The sequence below is a fragment of the Brassica oleracea genome, chromosome C7 (genome assembly GCF_000695525.1).
Source record: "Brassica oleracea var. oleracea cultivar TO1000 chromosome C7, BOL, whole genome shotgun sequence".
Classification (NCBI taxonomy): Eukaryota; Viridiplantae; Streptophyta; class Magnoliopsida; order Brassicales; family Brassicaceae; genus Brassica; species Brassica oleracea.
Window position 1 is genome coordinate 27,011,158 of NC_027754.1, and position 18,184 is coordinate 27,029,341.

Genomic DNA, 18,184 nt, shown 5'->3' on the forward strand with positions numbered 1-18,184 from the left:
TCAAACACCTTGTGGGTGGAAAATGCCTAGAGATCAACTTTTGAAAAGCCAACTCAGAAAATGCATTATGAATACTCTACTAGCAAGGAATAAGAAGGATCTACACTATAACATCCTAGATCTAGCCTAATCACCCTTAATCTCCCTAACCCAATAATTCAAGAATGGATTACTCACTACTCTTCGTGATTCCTCTTAAACCCATATTGGATTTCAGATTAATCATGTAGAGAAATACATATAATATATATGAAAACAACAGAATTGCAATAACAAAATGATCAATTGATTCAAAGAGATGAACTTTCCAAGAGGTTTTTGGTGGTTTTCTTTTGATAAAAGATAATCTGCCTCTCATGGCTTACAAAAGATATTTAAACTTAGGTTTAGAAAGTAAAAACGTGCATAATGAAATGACCAAAAGGCTCTTGAGTAAACATGAAGTCGAGCAAACAAAAGGCGCACAGCGACCTCCAGTAGTCGCTCCGAGAGGTCGCTCCAGGCTTCGGGAGCGACCTGGAGGGATCGCTGCGAGACGTCGCTCCGGGTCGCTCTCGTGCCTCCGAGCGATGAAAATGCGAGCGACTTCTCTGCGTCGCTCTGGTAAGGTCGCTCTCGTGCCTCCGAGCGATGAAAACGCGAGCGACATCGGGGTGTCGCTCTGGCGAAGTCGCTCTGAAGGGGTGTCACAGCGAATTCACGGTGTCGCTCCGGTGAGGTCGCTCTCATGCACTGCTCGTCCAATGATCACCTTTATCACCTCTTTTGAGCTCCAAATGCACCCAAATGTCTCCAAGAACTTCATGTGGTACTCCAATACCTGATAAAGACTCATGTATGCAAAATGCAACCTAAACATGGCTAAATCCTAGTCTATATGATTAAAATGCACATGGGTGAATGGATAAAACAATGAAAATATGCAAGATATCAAGTATCAGTTCTTCAAGAGCTTTAAGCTTGCCAAGACAGTCTGGTAGAGATTCAAGTTTAATGCAGTCTTTCAGATTCAAGACAATAAGTTTTCCGAAGTTTTGGATGGACGGAGGGAGTCCCTTAATCACAGTGCCATCTAAATGAAGATATTCAAGATTTTACATGAAATTCGCTAAACTTTGAGCACTCACTGAGGATGAGAGTCCTAAGAGAGATTAAGTTACTCATCTCTGAGAGAGACAACAGACTTGTGCATCCTCTGAGATTCAAGAAAGCAAGACTCTTCATATTTTCTGCATCTTCTGGCAATTTATCAAGCTTAGTGCAACCTTCAAGACTCAACCGTCGAAGAGATTCAGCATTTGACAAAGCTGAAATATTGGTCAAGTTATTAGTCGAATGACTTAGAGCCACCCATTTCAATTTTGGTGTATCCTGTGACCCAGAACACGATAAACTAAGCTATGCAGGTTGTAGTAGCTATTGGATTCACTGTTTAAAGTAAAACACACCTTAGTCTCTCTCCAAACCCCGTCGAATCTTGCTGTAAGGCAGCCTAAGGTCAATAAGATTCATCGGGTTGAAGTCTGGTGGCAGTTCCTCCCGTGGAAATTTAAGCCAGTGGAGATATCTGATCTCTTTTAATGGAAACTCAAGTCCGTTAGGCAAGTTTACTTGGCAGTCAACAGGGTCACATTGCAGAGGACAGCCAGAGTCAAAGATTTTGAAGTAGGGCAGATTCGGCATCTTGATCAAAGCTTTACGTTCTAAGGCTATTCCCTTGCCTATTTTGGACATATATATGAATATGCCTCTTGCACTAACAGTTACCTGCTAACAAGTTAAAAGTAGATATAATATATTAGAACAAAGCTTTACGTTCTAATGCTATTCCCTTGCCCCTTTCCAATGTAGTTTCCTTTTTTTTTTTTTTTTTTCCTCTTAAAACAGAATTCGCAGTTTAAAATAAAAATGAGTTAGAAATGCTCTTATCAACACCCAAATGAAATTTAATCTAAACAAAAATGTAAAAATTAATGAGAAAGTTGTATGCTCTTGAGAATTGTTTTGTTTACCTTTTTGAGGACCAGAACCTTACTTGATGATTCCACAATCTACTTTTCCCCAAATTGTTTTCTACAGATGAACCAATTTCTTTTCCCAGCGTACAGAAGAGATTATGCATCTCTACTCGGCCTCCAGAGATATTTATCATGAACTTCTCGGCGAGATCTCAAACTTCGCTCCCAGCTTCACCAGAGTTAGTGTCCAGAAGATGTTTTACATAATCTTCTTCCTCGGATCTAAAGAAACAAGCTATGTCGAGAAATGCATGTTTCTGCATCTCAGTCAGGTCGTCATAACTGATTCTTAGTTCTCTTCCGATGTTCTCATTGCAAAAATGTGGCAGCGTTTCAATGGAAACATACATTAAAAACTCCGCAACAAGACTATGGTTAAAAAAACCCATAAAAATCATATGATATATCAAGTTCCAACAAGTATTCTTAGTTTCAAAACATCCCAATATAATCATTTTGATACATTCAGGTTTTTTTATCCAAAATCACAAACAAACAACTTCACTTGCATCCGGGTGCAAAAATTGTTTATGAATACATGGATGTTGAATTTAGGTGCTAAATGGGGATGAAGAAACAAACGGGGACAAAGTACTAAGCCATCCTCTTTTAAGGAGACCCAATAATCTACTTTCGCCAGCGCGTTCACTCGAAGAATCGTCATCACTATCTGTTGGACCATCGATTGCATCCTGAAAATAATAATCAGATTCAGTAACCTCTGAACTTGCATCGTCACTTGCCTCAGCGTTTGCATCCCAAGACCCATTACCAGATTCACAAACCAAACTAAAACCGCACTTCAGTACCTTGCATTTTGCAACCTCACGAGTACCGTCTGTGACTAGAAACGAAATGCAAGCTTTAGAAGGACCACACCTTCTCCTAAGGCCTAGTTCTTGACAATGGTTGATATTCAACCAGCTGGTGAAGCCAATGAACACGTGAGTAGACTTAATCGTGCGTTGGTCGTCTTTCTCCTCGGATAAATCTCCTATATGGAAACTGAAGAAGCTAGAAGACGTGTCGACGTTGTTGAACTCACATAAGCACTTCACCATGAAGTTGTTGTTTTGGGCTTTGTAGTTCTCAAACGAGACAACAGCACATAAAGCTATGCCAACAAACCCATGGTCGCTTGGAAGCAGCTCTCGCTCCAACACTGCTCCTGAAGCTCTGTAACTGAACCACACAGGAACTTCACTTCCAGGAAAGCAAGTGGCAACCAAATTCTCAAACGCAACACCCTGCATGTAGTAAACTAGAGATAGTCAATAATACTCTGCTCATTTCTTGACACACACGTCACTGACCCGGATCTCAGATTTTAATTTTAAGGCCATAAACATATTTATAGGAAAAAAAATCATTGATTTGAGAGCCTTTGTATATGTATAAAAACTTCTAAAAATTTTGGAGATCAAGACAATGTTTCACTGGACTATATACCTAGATCCGGCCCTTAAACCATTGTTTGCAATACCTTGTTGTGACGATGCAGTGCATCTGACAAGAGCTGGCTTTTACTGTGAGCGTAGCATATAATTTCGTTCTTTGCCGCGTGCTCTAGCTTATCACAGTTAGTGAAGATGAATGAAGAAGAGATCTGATCCGTTGGCATGAGACGAGCAAGAGGACTCGCTACTGTCTTTAGCGATGTGCAGGCATGTGCGTTTAAGTATTGAAGATTCGGTGGAAGCGTTAAAAGAGACGTGAGGTTGGTGCAATACCTCAAGTCGATCCATTTCAGATGATAGAGTTGACTTATGCTAGATTGCAAGCTGTAGATCATATCATTGCTGCTTAAGCAGAGACGCCGCAACATAGATAAGCTATTCATCTGGAGTGGCTGTTGGTTAACTATGTGGTCGTTGACGCTAAGACACTGTATTGAGGTTCCATCAAGTAGTAAAATCTGAAGATTTTCCATCTTCTCTCTAATTTCAGGAAGACCTTTGAGCTTGAAACAGCCTGACAGCATCAGTTCTTCAAGAGCCTTCAGCTTTTCCAGACAATTGGGAAGAGACTCCAACCTTTTACAGTTTTTAAGATTTAGTAACACAAGTTTCTTGAAGTCTTGGATGGTCGAGGGAAGACTCGAGATGGCAGTGCCTTCTAAATGAAGAAACTCAAGATTTTTAGATATAAGATCAAATTTTGTAAACCTTGAGCAGCCACTGAGGATGAGGGTTTTCAGAGAGACTAAAGCCAGATTTTCTGGCAGAGAAGACAGCATTACACAATCTCTGAGGTTCAGAAAAACAAGGCTCTTCATGTTTTCCATATCTCCAGGCAACTTCTCAAGAATCTTGCAGCCTTCAAGATTTAACCTTCGAAGATGATATGCATTTGACAATGCTGATAAGTCGGTCAACTTAACCGAGTAACTCAGATCAACCCACTTCAACCGAGGCACTTCCTGCGAATATGGTTACCACCAGTCAGCTAAGTTGCATGGGGTTACTTAGCATAGGTATCACATGTCAGAAGAAGTGGAAACAAACTATACCATAATTAAATATGTTAGGAATGAATATTAGGGATGAATCCCACATCCGAAATTGGAAAAGAGGTAAAAAAAAAAAAAAAAAAAAAAAAAAAAAAAAGAATCAATCTAGTTATCACCAATTAATTTTAGGTTGGAAACTCATGTAACTTAATATATAAGATTATGGCAGATAAAATACATACCGTAACAGCTTCCCAAAGACGTTCAATCATCGTACTATGAGTCAGCCTGAGATCAATGAGATTCTGTGGGTTGAAGTCTTGTGGAAGTTCTTCCAACGGAAAGTTCTGCCAGTGGAGATAACGGACCTCTTGAAATGGAAACTCAAGTCCGTCCGGCAAGATTACTTTACAGTTCTGAGGACAAAGAGAGTCATAGATCTTGAGGTATCGAAGATCCATCTGGTTGAACCTGTCGGTAAAAGCTTTCATGTCTAATGGTATTTTCGTATCATCTTTTCCATATTTCCATATTGGGTGTGTTCCCACTTTTTCTTCTTTGGACGTGTCTAGGAAAATGCCTCTCACCTTTCTCTCTCCCTGGTCACAAAATCAAAGTACATCAACAAATTTCCATGTGATATATAACTTTTCTTTCGAGAGAGCAACGCAACACCCCTTTCTAATGAAATTTTGAACCTTGTAACTTTCAAGATCTCTACTAGGTAATCTAGGAGTTTAAAGTACTAGCTAGGCCAATTTAAATGTTATTAAGAGGGACTTGAGATTCATTTTACCTTTTTGGTCTGGTCAGGGCTGATCATCTCTTTCAAGCATAGTGTTTCAGTTATTGTTCTATAAGCCCACATTCTTTCCCCTGACTTATTTTCATGGGATGATGAACCAAGTTTCTTGCCAAATGTACACAGTATATTATGCATCTCTATTCGGCCCGCAGAGATACTGATCAACAACTTTTCAGCTAGTTCTCTAACAGCATCTTCTCCAGACTCGGAGTCATACTGATCCAGTAAACACTTGACATAATCTTCCTCCTCTGACCTGAAGAAACAAGCTATGTCGAGAAACGCATCCTCCTGTTGATAACTCAGCTTGTCATAGCTGGTTCTCAACTCGGTTAGTATCTTTGGGTTGCACCGGTATGGCAGCGTTACTAGTCTCTTTTCCCAATGAGCCTCGTCTTCCCCATGAAGCTCCTTTCCCAACTCTTCAAGGGCTAGTGGATTGCCTCCAGCGTAATCCACAAACTGTTTGGACAGCTTGGGGAAATTCCCTTTGGTGCTAGAGACTTGGTCTGCAAAGGCATGATATTCAAAGAGCTCCAATGCATCTTTATCGTTTAAACCAGGGACCACATATGTCTCCTGAGCCAGTCCTGCAATTGATGATTTGTCACGAGTTGTAATGACAATCTTGCTTCCCTTCTTTATCAAGCTGAGATTTTCGACTAGAAAATCTACTTGTTTCTTGTCGCTCACGTCATCAAGAACAAAAAAGAGTTTCTTATTGAACATAGAAGCGTCATCATTATAGTCTTGACCAGTCAGAAGCTCTTTCTTCAGACAGTCAGGCTCTTGGTGTTCTGACTTCTCACGGATGCTTGAGATAATCTTCCTAAACAAGAACTTGGTTTTCTTCATATGGAAATGCAATTCCGCAAGATTGGTTTTACCAATCCCAGGCATCCCAACAATTCCAAGAACTTGAGTTTCTTTGCAATCGATATCTATCTTTTCATCCAATTGCTTCAGGCGTCGATTCATTTCATCTTCGAAGACAGGCTTTTCTTTAGGCATTTGAAAGGAAGTATCGCCACCAGAACTTACCTGTGAGGTATCTTGAGGAAGAACATTTGGTCTGCTTACTAGTTGAGCTAGGACTTTTTTGACCGACTTAACAATCTTTTCAACAAGCAACCGCTCGCTCCTACAATCCAAGTGAGTAAAAAGATCAATGAGATAATCAAAAAAGCAAATGGACAAAACGAAAAAACAGAGTTGTAGCTTATTGTTACCCATTACATTCCTTCAATGTCAAGCCCATTTTGCTTGGAACAGACTCTAACGCGTTCTCCCACTTCTGGAGATCAGATCCTTTCTTTCTACTTTCTCTATACATCATATAGCGGAAATGTCCTCCCTCATCTTTAACCTCCTCTGGGGTCACGTTGAAGAAGATAGGGATGATTTTGAGTTGACCTTTCTTCACTTGTTCCATGATCTCAACGAGCTCGTCCAAACACCAGTTTGATTCCGTGTACATGCTCGAGAAGATGGCCAACGCGATCTGTGACTGCTGGATTCTCTTGAAAAGGACTTTGAGATCTTCGCTCCGCATCTCTTTATTGTCAATGTAATAGTTGATTCCAGCCTCTGTTAGAGCTCTCTCAAGATGGCTGACGAAGTTGTTGCGTAGTTCCATCCCACGGAAGTTGATGAACACTTGCCATGACTCTGGAAGTTCATTGGACGAGGAAGAGGAAGAAGCAGCCATTAGAAAAGTTTCTTTCTGGTTGCAACATGCAAGATGCAACTCAGGACAAATTCAACTGATCATAAGGTCAACTTCAATAAGTTTTAAGTTTCTTATTATTACCAAATGCGTTTACACACGACCCAGTTATTATATTAATAAACAAAGACACGATCATCATCTACTATGGTGAGCCCTAATTAATACTATAGAATACCGTAGTCTAGAACTATGGTTAGATCTAACTATACTCGACTATTATGTTTTATATATGCTTACTCGTCCACGCCAATGGCGCTCGGATATAAAACTATTTTACAGCTATTACTCAATAAATAATATGGTTGATGGATAGACTTTAAGGTTACTGGTTTGAAAATTGTTTGTTTACGTTTAAAACTTTGATGAATGAAGGCAATAGTAGCCAGATTTTCCATGTCATTTCATTTTTGATACGTCCATACTTGGTTACTTGATTGATGAACGAAGGATATAACAATCAATATGTTCTGCCTAGTGTTCAGCTTTGGCCCCAATACGGACTTGGGTTCGAATCCTGCTGACCACCGTCGATTAAAATGGAGTGAAAAAAAGCGGCCCTCCAGGATGCCTTCTACTAGCCGGATTCTCCAGGTATCCGGATTAACTGGATTATCAAAAAAATAAAAAGTTGGCCGATCGGGTGTTTTTAGTTTTGGGCATTTTGGATACAGAGATAAAAATCCTTTAAATATGTCAGATGTTGTAGTAATAGAGGAACCGTTGGGATATTTATAATATTTCGGTTTAGTTCGATTCTTTGGTTCCAGTTAAAAATGTCCAAGACCTAGTTCATAAAAAAATAAAAAAAGTAAAGACTTACATGTCGAAGCAAATATCTTCTCACGAACCAAGTATAATATATTTCAAATGCAGTTTAAAACAAACACAACAAGCACATGCTATGAAACCCAAAACAACACAACACCCAGCAATGAAAACCAATGAGAACTTACCAGGAGGCAGGAGATTTTGCATCGGTGAAAAGTAGAGGAGCTATAAAGAGATTAAAGAGAAAAGCTACAAACAAAGCCAGAAACAAGACGCGCCCAACTGCCATAACTCCTCTTCCCAAGGACTTGAGCTTTCTTCCAGCTATTATGGTTAGCTCTTTCGGAATAGCCTCAGAAGTCTTTTCAACAAAAGAGGCATCCATGCTGCAAAAAGTTTATTGTGGGAAACAGATGAAAATCAGATGCGCAACATGATAAAGTGACGAGTCTTGCTACATACAAACGAACATCGCCTTCTACTGTCTAAACTAATGATGAGTCATTAACCCGACATTTGCTTCCACAATTCCTTTTCAACAGATACGGACTAAATAGAAACTCATCTAACTAGACCACAATATTCATCAATAATGATTATCAGGAAATCAATACCTATAAACTTCCGAGGGTATGCCAGCTGTCTTTGTCATGGCTATCATTTTATTTGGCAGTTCAACTATCTCATGCCTACTATCCGGTCGCCTTTCCGTTGTTTCGGTTTCCATCTTTGCATTAGAGACTGACACTAAGAAACGAAGACAAGCAAACAAATACAAAAGAAAAATCAGAAAATAAGCTCTGTGATAATCAGAAAATTAAAAGCCTCAAGCAAAACTAGGCAGTAAAAGAATCTTAGATCCAACCACCTTTTCTTGAATAAGCTCTGTACTGATTAGCTTCATCTCGTAAACCAAATTTAACCTGCAATTCATCGGATGCATATACCAAACTAAAGCCACATTTCAGTACCTCGCAGCTATTTAACACTTTTGTACCATCTGTCACTTCAAATTGAAAAGAAGCCTTGGTATGACCACATCCCTCTTTATCCTCTTCAGCATGTTTCTTAATATCCAACATACTGGCATATCCAATAAAGACGTGAGACGGTGCAATATCCCCTGCTGTTTTACCTGGATCACTCCAACCGCCAACCGTACAGCTTAAGCGGAAAAAACGAGACCCGTCTTCATTATTAAACCCACATTTACATTTCACTAAGAGGCGGTTCCTCTGCTCATGGTAGTCCGAAAATCGGATAACAGCACATAGAGCTATTCCTGTGAACCTGTTGTGATTCCAGTGTGGAGGCAGATTTGGCTCTAACTCAGATCCAGAAGCTTGGTGACTGAACCATGCAGGTACTTCCCATCCAGGATAACAGGTTCCAGTCAAAGGTTCCAAAACCGAAGCCTGAAAAAGGAATACGAAAACAAGATAAGATACGGACAGGTGCTACGAGGAAGACTAGAAACTGACAGAGAGAAATAGACAGACCCCACTGTGTCGATAGAGTGCATTTAACACTAACTGGCTTTTCCACTGGGTATAGGATATGATACTATCTTTTGCATCTTGATCCAACTTGTTACAGTTGGAAAAATTGAAGGTCGCATGGCTGTGATGTGTGAACACTTGAATGGCCAAAGGATTTGCAACTCTCTCCAGTGAATCACAGCCCTGCGCGTCAAAGTACTGAAGTCTTGGTGGAAGCATCGGGATAGATCTCAGCATCTTGCAATCCTTCACGTCAAGCCAATTTAGATTGTAAAGTTTTCCAATGTCAGTTTGGAGGCTGACAAAATCATTTCCACTTAAAGATAGACGTCGCAGAGAGGAAGCTCCATTAACACCACGTGTCCATATGCTTGGGCCAAAAGGTTGTACGACAACATCTGCAGAAGCTCGTCCTTCGCATATGTTTGGCATCTCCTTTCCTCCTATCCTTTCAATAAGTAAACTCTGGAGATATTTCATGTTATCCCTTACCTCTGAAAGATTCTGAAGGATTGAACAACCAGAAACTATCAATTTTTCAAGAGATTTCAGCTCTCCAAGACAGTTGGGAAGACACTCCAACCTTTTGCAATTTTCTAAATTCAATAAGACAAGCCTCTGGAGTTTCTGGATGGCGAGAGGAAGTCCTTTGATTGCTGTGCCATCCAGATGGAGAAATTCTACACTTTCAGAGATTAGCTGAAACTCCTCCAGGTTTGTGCAACCGCTAAGGATGAGAGTTTTCAGAGAAATTAAATTCATCTTTGGAAGGGACCAAAGACGTATGCATCCTCGCAGGTTCAGGAAAACCAGAGACTTCATATTTTGAATTTCCGCAGGTAACTCATTCAAAACTGTGCAGCCTTCCAAATTTAATCTTTGAAGATTTTCAGCCTTGGACAATGCTGACAAGTTGCACAACTTACTGGAATGGCGTAGATCTACCCATGTCAATCGTGGGGTGTCCTGTGACAAGTCATATGAAAACCGACCATCAGAAAAAAACTATTCAGACGAAAATATAACAGCAAAACCGTAGCACATGAAAACACACCTTAACACCTTCCCAAACACGTTCAATTTTGCTGTAAGGCAACCTAAGGTCCACAAGATTTTCAGGTCTGAAATCTGGCGGAAGTTCCTCTAACGGGAATTTTACCCAATGGAGATATCGAACCTCTTCCAAGGGGAGTTCGAACCCATCTGGAAAGTGTAATTTGCAGTTATATTTACACTGCCGGGGACAAGAAGAATCATATATCTTGAGGTATCGAAGATTCCGCAAATTGGTGAAGGTCATACTGTCCAAGACGATATGCGTCTCTACTTCGGACATGTCTAAGATAATACCTCTCACATTATTAGCTTCCTGGTACCAAGTAAAAAGACAACAAGTTAGAAATGTCATGAAGTCTCGAGCTTGTTGTCCATATTATTCGACAGAAAGTGTTGTAATTTTCTACTCTCACTTGCTTTGCTTTGTCCACCATTTGTTTCTGATTTATACAAATTATTTAATCTACTAATGTTGTTTCATGTTAACATATTTTTTTCCTTGATTCCTATCAAAAAAACTGTTGCAAGTATTATTGAACTCCTTGCAGAAAAGATTACGTACCTGGTGTTTCTCCTTTGTCAGATATTCGATTATATCTTTGTAGTTCGAAAGCCTATACCACCCAGGTGAACCAAGTTCGTCGCCCAATGTCAACATTTGGTCATGTATTTCTATTTTCCCACCGGGAAGTGTAGTAAGCAACTTGTCAGCGAGATCTTTAACTTCACTCACAGTTTCGAAATTTCCTGAATCCATCAGACTTCTAATAAAGTACTCGTCCTCTGATTTGAAAAAGTGCACTATGTCGAGGAATACATCTTTCTGCCGCTCATTAAGTTGGTCAAAATAGAATGTCCAAACTTCTCTCATCTTCGTATTGAAACTTTGTCTCGCCCGTTGCAGTTCTTCTTCCCAGTAGGCCTCGTCTTTCCCACAGAGATCGCTGCCCAGTAACGTGAGAGATAGTGGATTACCTCCTGCACTATCCACGAGCATCCTGGAAAGCGACACAAAGGTCCCAGTAGGACTACAATTTTGATCCTTAAAGGCATGATAACTAAAGAGTTGAAACGCCTCCCTGTTGTTCAAGGGTGGAACCACATAAGTATCATGAGCAAGTCCCTCGAGCAATGACTTTTCACACGTTGTAATAACAATCTTGCTTCCCTTCTTAATCCAGTCAAGATTGCCGAGTAGAAACTGTAATTGATTCTTGTCACTCACATTATCAAGAACAGCGAAAATCTTGGTCTGAAGCAGATCATCTTTCACGAATTCATGTGTTGTCTCATCGCTTATGTTTTGATTAGTGTGTTTGAGTAACTCTTTCAGGAACATCCTCCTCAATTGCTCTAGTCTGTACTCCTTCGACATTGTTAAAAACGAGTGGCTTGGAAACTTAGACCCACGCCTGTCAAACAATATCTTCGTGAGAGTTGTTTTACCAATACCATGCATCCCAACAACTCCAACAATGCGAGTTTCTCCCCACGTCGAGTACAACACCTTTTCCATTTGCTTAAGTCGTAGTCTAAGTCCAACGAAATAGCTCATTTCAAGCTTCTCTAAATTTCCTGAAGACGTGTTCTCGTGATCAGAGCTCATAGCAATTTCTCCTCCTTCATTTTCTACACTTAAAGTGTCAACTCTCTTGTTTTCTAAACTCTTCCGTAAACTTAGGTTAGCACCAGATTCTACTTCAGTTAAGAAGTTTTCCTCCGTTCCTAAAGTTAGACAGGAAGACTCATTCTGGATATCATCATGGCTTGGATATTTTTCGAGTGTTTTGGGTTCACCTGGGATGTTCTCAATCCTCTTTGCATCCCAACATGTATTTTCCCTTTCATCGGATGCATATACCAATCTAAAGCCACAATTCAGCACCCTGCAACCAACTACCTCCTCAGCACTATCTCTTACTTGAAACTCAAGGGAAGCATCAGTAAGAGTACAGCCTTCTTCATTATCCTTCTCACCATTTTTTTTGTTATCCAGCATAGTGGTATAGCCAATAAATACATGAGATGACGCGAGCTTCAGCACTGTGTTACTTGGCTCGTTCCAGCTGCCAACAGTGCAACTAAAGCGGATACAAGACCCATCTTCATACTTGAACACACAATTACATGTCACTAAGAGACGGTTGCTCTGGTCAAGGTAGCCTGGAAACAGGATAACAGCGCACAGTGCTATCCCAGTAAACTGGTTATCACAAAAGTGCGGACGAAGCTTTTGCTCTAACAGCGACCCAGATGCTTGATGACTGAACCATGCGGGTACTTCCCATCCTGGAACGCAAGTTTCAACTAAAGCTTCAAAAACAAAACTCTGCAAAAAGACATATCAAAGCAAGATCAGATACCCGACGGATGCTGCGAATAAGAAAGGAAACTGAAAGAAAAATAGGCATACCCGGTTGTCCCGAAAGAGTGTATCTAACGGAAACTGGCTTTTCCATCGAGTATAGGATATAATACTATCCTTTGCATCTTGATCTAAATTGTTGCAGTTCGAAAAGTTGAATCTGACATTGATCTGCTCCGTTAGAACCGGAAGGGCCAGAGGATTTGCCACACTTTCCAGTGAATCACAGCCATGAGCATCAAAGTATTGAAGTTTTGGTGGAAGCATCGGAATAGATCTCAACTTCTTGCACTCCTTCACGTCAAGCCATTTCAGATCATAAAGTTGCCAAATGTCACTTTCCAGGCTGACAAAATCATTTCCGCTTAAACATAGACGTTGCAGACAGGATACTCTATTAACAACAAATGGCCATCTGCTCGGGCCAATACGTTTTAATACCATATCTGCACAAGATTGGCTTTCGGGTATAGTAATGCACGATAAGTTTGGCATTTCTTTTGCTCCTATACTGTCGATAAGTAAACTCAAAAGATGTTTCATGCTCTCCTTTACATCTGAAAGATTCTTAAGCCTTGAACAACCAGAGAGTATTAATTCTTCAAGAGCTTTCAGCTCTCCAAGGCAGTTGGGAAGATACTCCAACATTTTGCAGTTCTTCAAATTCAATAAGACTAGTTTCTGGAGGTTCTTGATGGCCGGAGGAAGTCCCTTGATTGCAGTGCCATCCAAATGTAGAACTTCTAGACTTTCAGAGATAGGCTGAAATTCCTCGAGGTTTGTGCAGTCACTAAGGATGAGAGTTTTTAGAGAAATTAAATTCATCAAGGGAAGAGATGAAAGACGTATGCATCCTCTCAGGTTCAGGAAAACAAGAGACTTCATCTTTTGAATCTTTCTAGGTAACTCCTTCAAATTCGTGCAGCCTTCCAAAATTAGTCTTTGAAGGTTCTCAGCTTTTGACAATGCTGACAAGTCAAGCAACTTGGTGGAGTGGCGTAGATCTACCCATTTCAATCGTGGTGCGGCCTGCGACAACCGTCATAATTCAACCAACGATCAGAAAACTATTCAGATTACTTTACCCATCAAATGAAAAAGTAACAGCAAAAAGATGGCACATGAAAACACACCTTAACGCCTTTCCAAACACGTTCAATTTTGCTGTACGGCAGCCTAAGGTCAACAAGGGTTCCAGGACTGAAATCTGGGGGAAGTTCCTCCAACGGGAATTTTACCCAATGAAAATATCGAACCTCTTTCAAGGGAAATTTGAACCCATTTGGGACGTGTATGCATTTAGTTTTACATTGCCGAGGACAACAAGAATCAAATATCTTCAAGTATCGAAGATTGTCCATATTGGTGAAGGCCATACTTTCCAAGTCAATCTTCTCTGTTACTTGGGACATGTCTAACAAAACACCTCTCACATTATTAGCTTCCTGGTACCAAGTTAAAGAAAACATGTAAGCAAAGCATATTTGAATTTTCATACAGTAAACTTAAAGACAGTTTCCATGAGTTGTAAAATGATATCCCAACATCTTTAGAAAATACAAGGTTTAGTTAAGATCAAAAGCAAGTTTTGGAATCAGTGTATCTAGAACATGTATTTCAACGGATACGCTAACACTTAAAAAACAATGTTCATGGTAGGTCAAAAATTCAAACAATGAGTACTAAAATTGCTCAAGAGGAAGAGTTCGTAAACCAAAAATAAGATTAAGATGCATTTTGCAGGGTTTAGATTTCAGAGGAGGGTGACTTGTTGTCTGTTTGTAAACCGCTACGCTAGTATAAGGTTTCCTAAACTTTCAAAATATTCCATTCGTGATAAGTTCCTAACACGTGCTGATTTCTGTGTTTCACGGCAGGGACATTTTCTATTACACTTTATATCCTAGCAAAATTCTAGAACAGCCAAGAAATGTTGCAAGTATTTTTCAGAAAGATACTTACCATTGTATTAATTTTTTTATCGTTGTAGTTCCACAGCCTACGCCGCCAAGGAGAACCAAGACCCTTGCCAAACCTGTACAGTAAGTCATTCATCTCTACTCGGCCACCGGAGATTGTGATCAGGAACTTGTCAGCGAGGTCTCTTAATACACCTACGGGCTCAGTAGCGTCAGAATCTCCTGAGCCCAGAAGACACCTAATAAAATACTCGTCCTCTGATATGAAAAAATATATAATGTCGAACACATCTTTCTGCTGCTCATTAAGTTGATCAGTAGAGAATCTCCAGATATTTGTATCGTAACTATGTGTTACTGTCTCCAGTCTATGTTCCCAGTGAGCCTCCTCTTTTCCACGAAGTTCAGTGCCCAGTAAAATGAGAGCCAGCGGGTGTCCTCGGGCGTAATCAACATATACTCTGGAGAGAGTCAGGAGGGTCCCGGTGGGACTATTGATTTTATCATCAAAGGCATGATAACAAAAGAGTTGAAAGGCCTCTTTATCATTCAATAGCGGGACCACATAAGTATCATTAGCAAATCCCTCGAGCAGAGATTTGTCACACGTTGTGATAACAATCTTGCTCCCCTTCTTAATCCAGTCTAGATTTCCAAGGAGAATGTCCAACTGCTTCTTCTCACTCACGTCATCAAGAATAACAAAGACTTTAGCCTGGAGCAGTTTATCCTTCACAGATTCATGTGTTGTCTCGTTGTTTGTAACTGGAAAATTCCCCTCGAGTAGGACTTCCAGGAGCGTCTTCCGCAGCCACGCTGGCTCATGGTCGTTTAACATCTTGCGGATACCCATAAGAGGCATGCAACGTACAAAGTTTCGGTTCCACTTTTCGTGCAACATCATTGCGAGAGCGGTTTTACCCACACCGGGCATCCCAACAACTCCAATAATTCGAGTTTCGTTGTTATCAAACTCTAACTTTTGCTCCAATTGCTGCATTCGCAGCTCGATTCCAAAGAAGGGATGCTCACTGATATAAGTTTCATGATTTTCATCTTTTCTTGTGGGCAACTGAATACTTTCTCCCCTCTGTGAAGAATGAAACAAAGATGGTTTTTTCCATTCCGGTGACGAAATCTTGATCATTTGAGTAATGACCTCCCTATAAATGGAAGTTATGAGCTCACTCTCAAGACTGCCAAACGAGAGAAAACAACCAATGAGACCCGTTGGTCCAAGCATATAGTAGTTTCAGTGTTAATAAAGTTTAAGCCAATATTCAAAATTGTAAATTTTACTTACCGAAACTCCTCAAACGGGAAACCCCTCATGCCTCCAACAGACTCCAAAGCTTCCTTACACTTAATGATTTGGTGCCCTCGATAAATCCTCCACAAATTCCAAAGCCTGACACCGAAATTTCCCTCAAGTTGCTTAACCTGCAATTGATTCACCTTGTAGAAGATTGGAATGATAAGGAGCTTTCCTTCATCCATTCGTTCTTTGATCTTCACCAGCTTATCTAAGCACCAAGTTGATTCAGTGTACCTGCTTGAGAAGATTACTATCGCAATCCTCGACTCCTCGATCCTCTTGAACAGAAGATCTGTAAGATCACCAGGTTGCGGCTCCTCTTCATCTATATAGACGTTGAATCCAACTTTTTCCAGTGCTTCCACGATGTGGCCGACAAAGCCGTCGTGCAGGTCAGTTCCCCGGAAATTAATGAACACGTTATGCTCAGGCGGAGGTTTGTAGGAGGTCACTGAGGTAGAGCTTGTGCTAACTTCTTCGTCATTGACTGAGTCAACTCTCTCGTCGGCTTCGCAAAGGAAAGTGATATCGTTTACTGATTCTCCACTCAATTCTGCTTCACCTATGACACTCACACCATCCACAGTCTCTGATTTGGAGGAGTCCACAGAGGCGTCTTTCTGCTTCTCAATCAGTGAATCATCTGACTCGTTAACGTGCTCCTCTAATGGAATTTGGATCAATAGTCTTTTGACCTCCTTGACAATGCTAGTGATAAACCTGGACTCATCACTGCCAAAGAAGAATCAGTGAGATCCCTTTGACCATGTAACTAACGGTGGACATAGACTCAATGTAATAGCTTGCTCTGACTCCTAAGAAATTTTCTAAAATTGAGTATACAAAGACTTTCTACTTCTAGTTCAACCGATACTCATACCACTAATTACAAAGTCATACTGTTAATGGAATCCATACCTGGTCTTATACAAGTGATATCCCATCGTGCACGAGACGGAATCCAAAGCTTCGTTCCAGAACTTGACCTTTTCAGAATCAAAATCACGCATAGCGGGATTCTCCAAGTTGAGACCTGAGCCTCCTTCGAGCTTGTAGAAGATCGGAATCACGGTGAGTTTGCCTTGTTCCATTCGTGCTTTGACCTTGACAAGCTCCTCTAAGCACCATCTCGACTCGGTGTACCTGCTCGAGAACACTACAATCGCGATACTCGACTTCTCGATCTTATCCAAAACATCTTGGGTAAGACCTTCTTCTTCACCAGTCGGCTCATCTGCGTACGCGTTGACATCGATGCTGCTCAAGCCCGTCCCGATTTTGTGAACGAATCCGCCGCGGAGCAGGTCGGCTCCGTGGGAATTGATGAATACGTGATGCCGCGGCGGGGATTTGTAGTTGGTTAGCTTCTTCCCCATGGTAGCATTTGAGAGAGGTTTTGCTCGAAGAGAGTACAAGTTTGGGGGAAATGGTATATGATTGAAAGCTAACGTAAGTGAGCATCTTCGTCAACGTTTCGCAATTTTTAAATGACTGAGAACTTTGCCATAAGAGAATCGCCATAGTATTATATTTACTTTTTTCTCCGACTTAAAGATCTGGATCTAACACAAGAGAGCTGTCTTTCTCTTTTAGCGGACTCCCTCTTTTAGCTCTTACTAAATGCTGATTTTGAAAAATAAAACTGATTTTAATTTGCAGATGATCGAAGAAGAATATTACAATACTACAAACCTACTATGTTTAATCCCATATATATTAATCCTCAAATATTACAACATTTTTACGTAGCCACGTATCATAATTAGGATGATTCTTAGAATTTTTAGAAAAATAAATTGGTTCATATAAATATATATTATACTTTTATTAAACTAACTATCAAATTGATTAATAGTATACAAAAGAATATATATATATATATCATTTAAATTAAATTACATACCATATAAAAATATATATAAATATGTTAATTTCAAAATTTTCATTAAAAATTATTGAAATCTTAATATTTTAGTTTTGAAATTTAAAATTTGTATTGAAAAATCTCACATTAAAATTTTTGTGACTAACGGCTTAAATTTTTGTTACAGCAGATATAAAAATAATAAAATCATATGAGTATGAAGTATCAATAATAAATATTTATATATAAATATATTGTAGATATATATAATATATAAAGTAAATAAAATGATTGTTTTGATTTATTTACCAAAAACATGAATGTAAATAAATAAAAGTATTGGTTTTGATTTATGTGCTTACTCTAATGTATATATTTTTATGTGTACAAATTATTT

At 39.9% G+C, this 18,184-nt stretch overlaps 2 protein-coding genes across 4 annotated transcripts; both read right to left on the reverse strand.

Moving 5' to 3' along the window:
* Nucleotides 1-2,496: 2,496 nt before the first annotated feature.
* On the reverse strand, nt 2,497-7,018 carry LOC106304357 (disease resistance protein LAZ5-like). 2 transcript variants are annotated; one of them, XM_013740764.1, is made up of 5 exons: nt 6,502-7,018; nt 5,264-6,413; nt 4,710-5,066; nt 3,502-4,437; nt 2,497-3,265 (listed from the first exon to the last, which is right to left on the reverse strand). In XM_013740764.1, exons 1-5 carry the CDS (start codon nt 6,978-6,980, stop codon nt 2,570-2,572), a joined length of 3,618 nt encoding a protein of 1,205 aa, XP_013596218.1. In that variant the 5' UTR covers nt 6,981-7,018; the 3' UTR covers nt 2,497-2,569. The 2 variants fall into 2 exon arrangements, with proteins under 2 accessions (XP_013596218.1, XP_013596219.1); XM_013740765.1 differs by having other exon boundaries at nt 2,920-3,279.
* A 709-nt stretch (nt 7,019-7,727) lies between these two features.
* On the reverse strand, nt 7,728-17,495 carry LOC106305754. 2 transcript variants are annotated; one of them, XM_013742125.1, is made up of 11 exons: nt 16,842-17,495; nt 15,912-16,655; nt 14,652-15,804; nt 13,823-14,134; nt 12,738-13,718; nt 10,887-12,653; nt 10,323-10,637; nt 9,269-10,234; nt 8,638-9,184; nt 8,384-8,510; nt 7,728-8,155 (listed from the first exon to the last, which is right to left on the reverse strand). In XM_013742125.1, exons 1-11 carry the CDS (start codon nt 17,297-17,299, stop codon nt 7,951-7,953), a joined length of 7,575 nt encoding a protein of 2,524 aa, XP_013597579.1. In that variant the 5' UTR covers nt 17,300-17,495; the 3' UTR covers nt 7,728-7,950. The 2 variants fall into 2 exon arrangements, with proteins under 2 accessions (XP_013597579.1, XP_013597578.1); XM_013742124.1 differs by having other exon boundaries at nt 7,839-8,155; nt 8,384-8,516.
* Between the last annotated feature and the right edge of the window lie 689 nt (nt 17,496-18,184).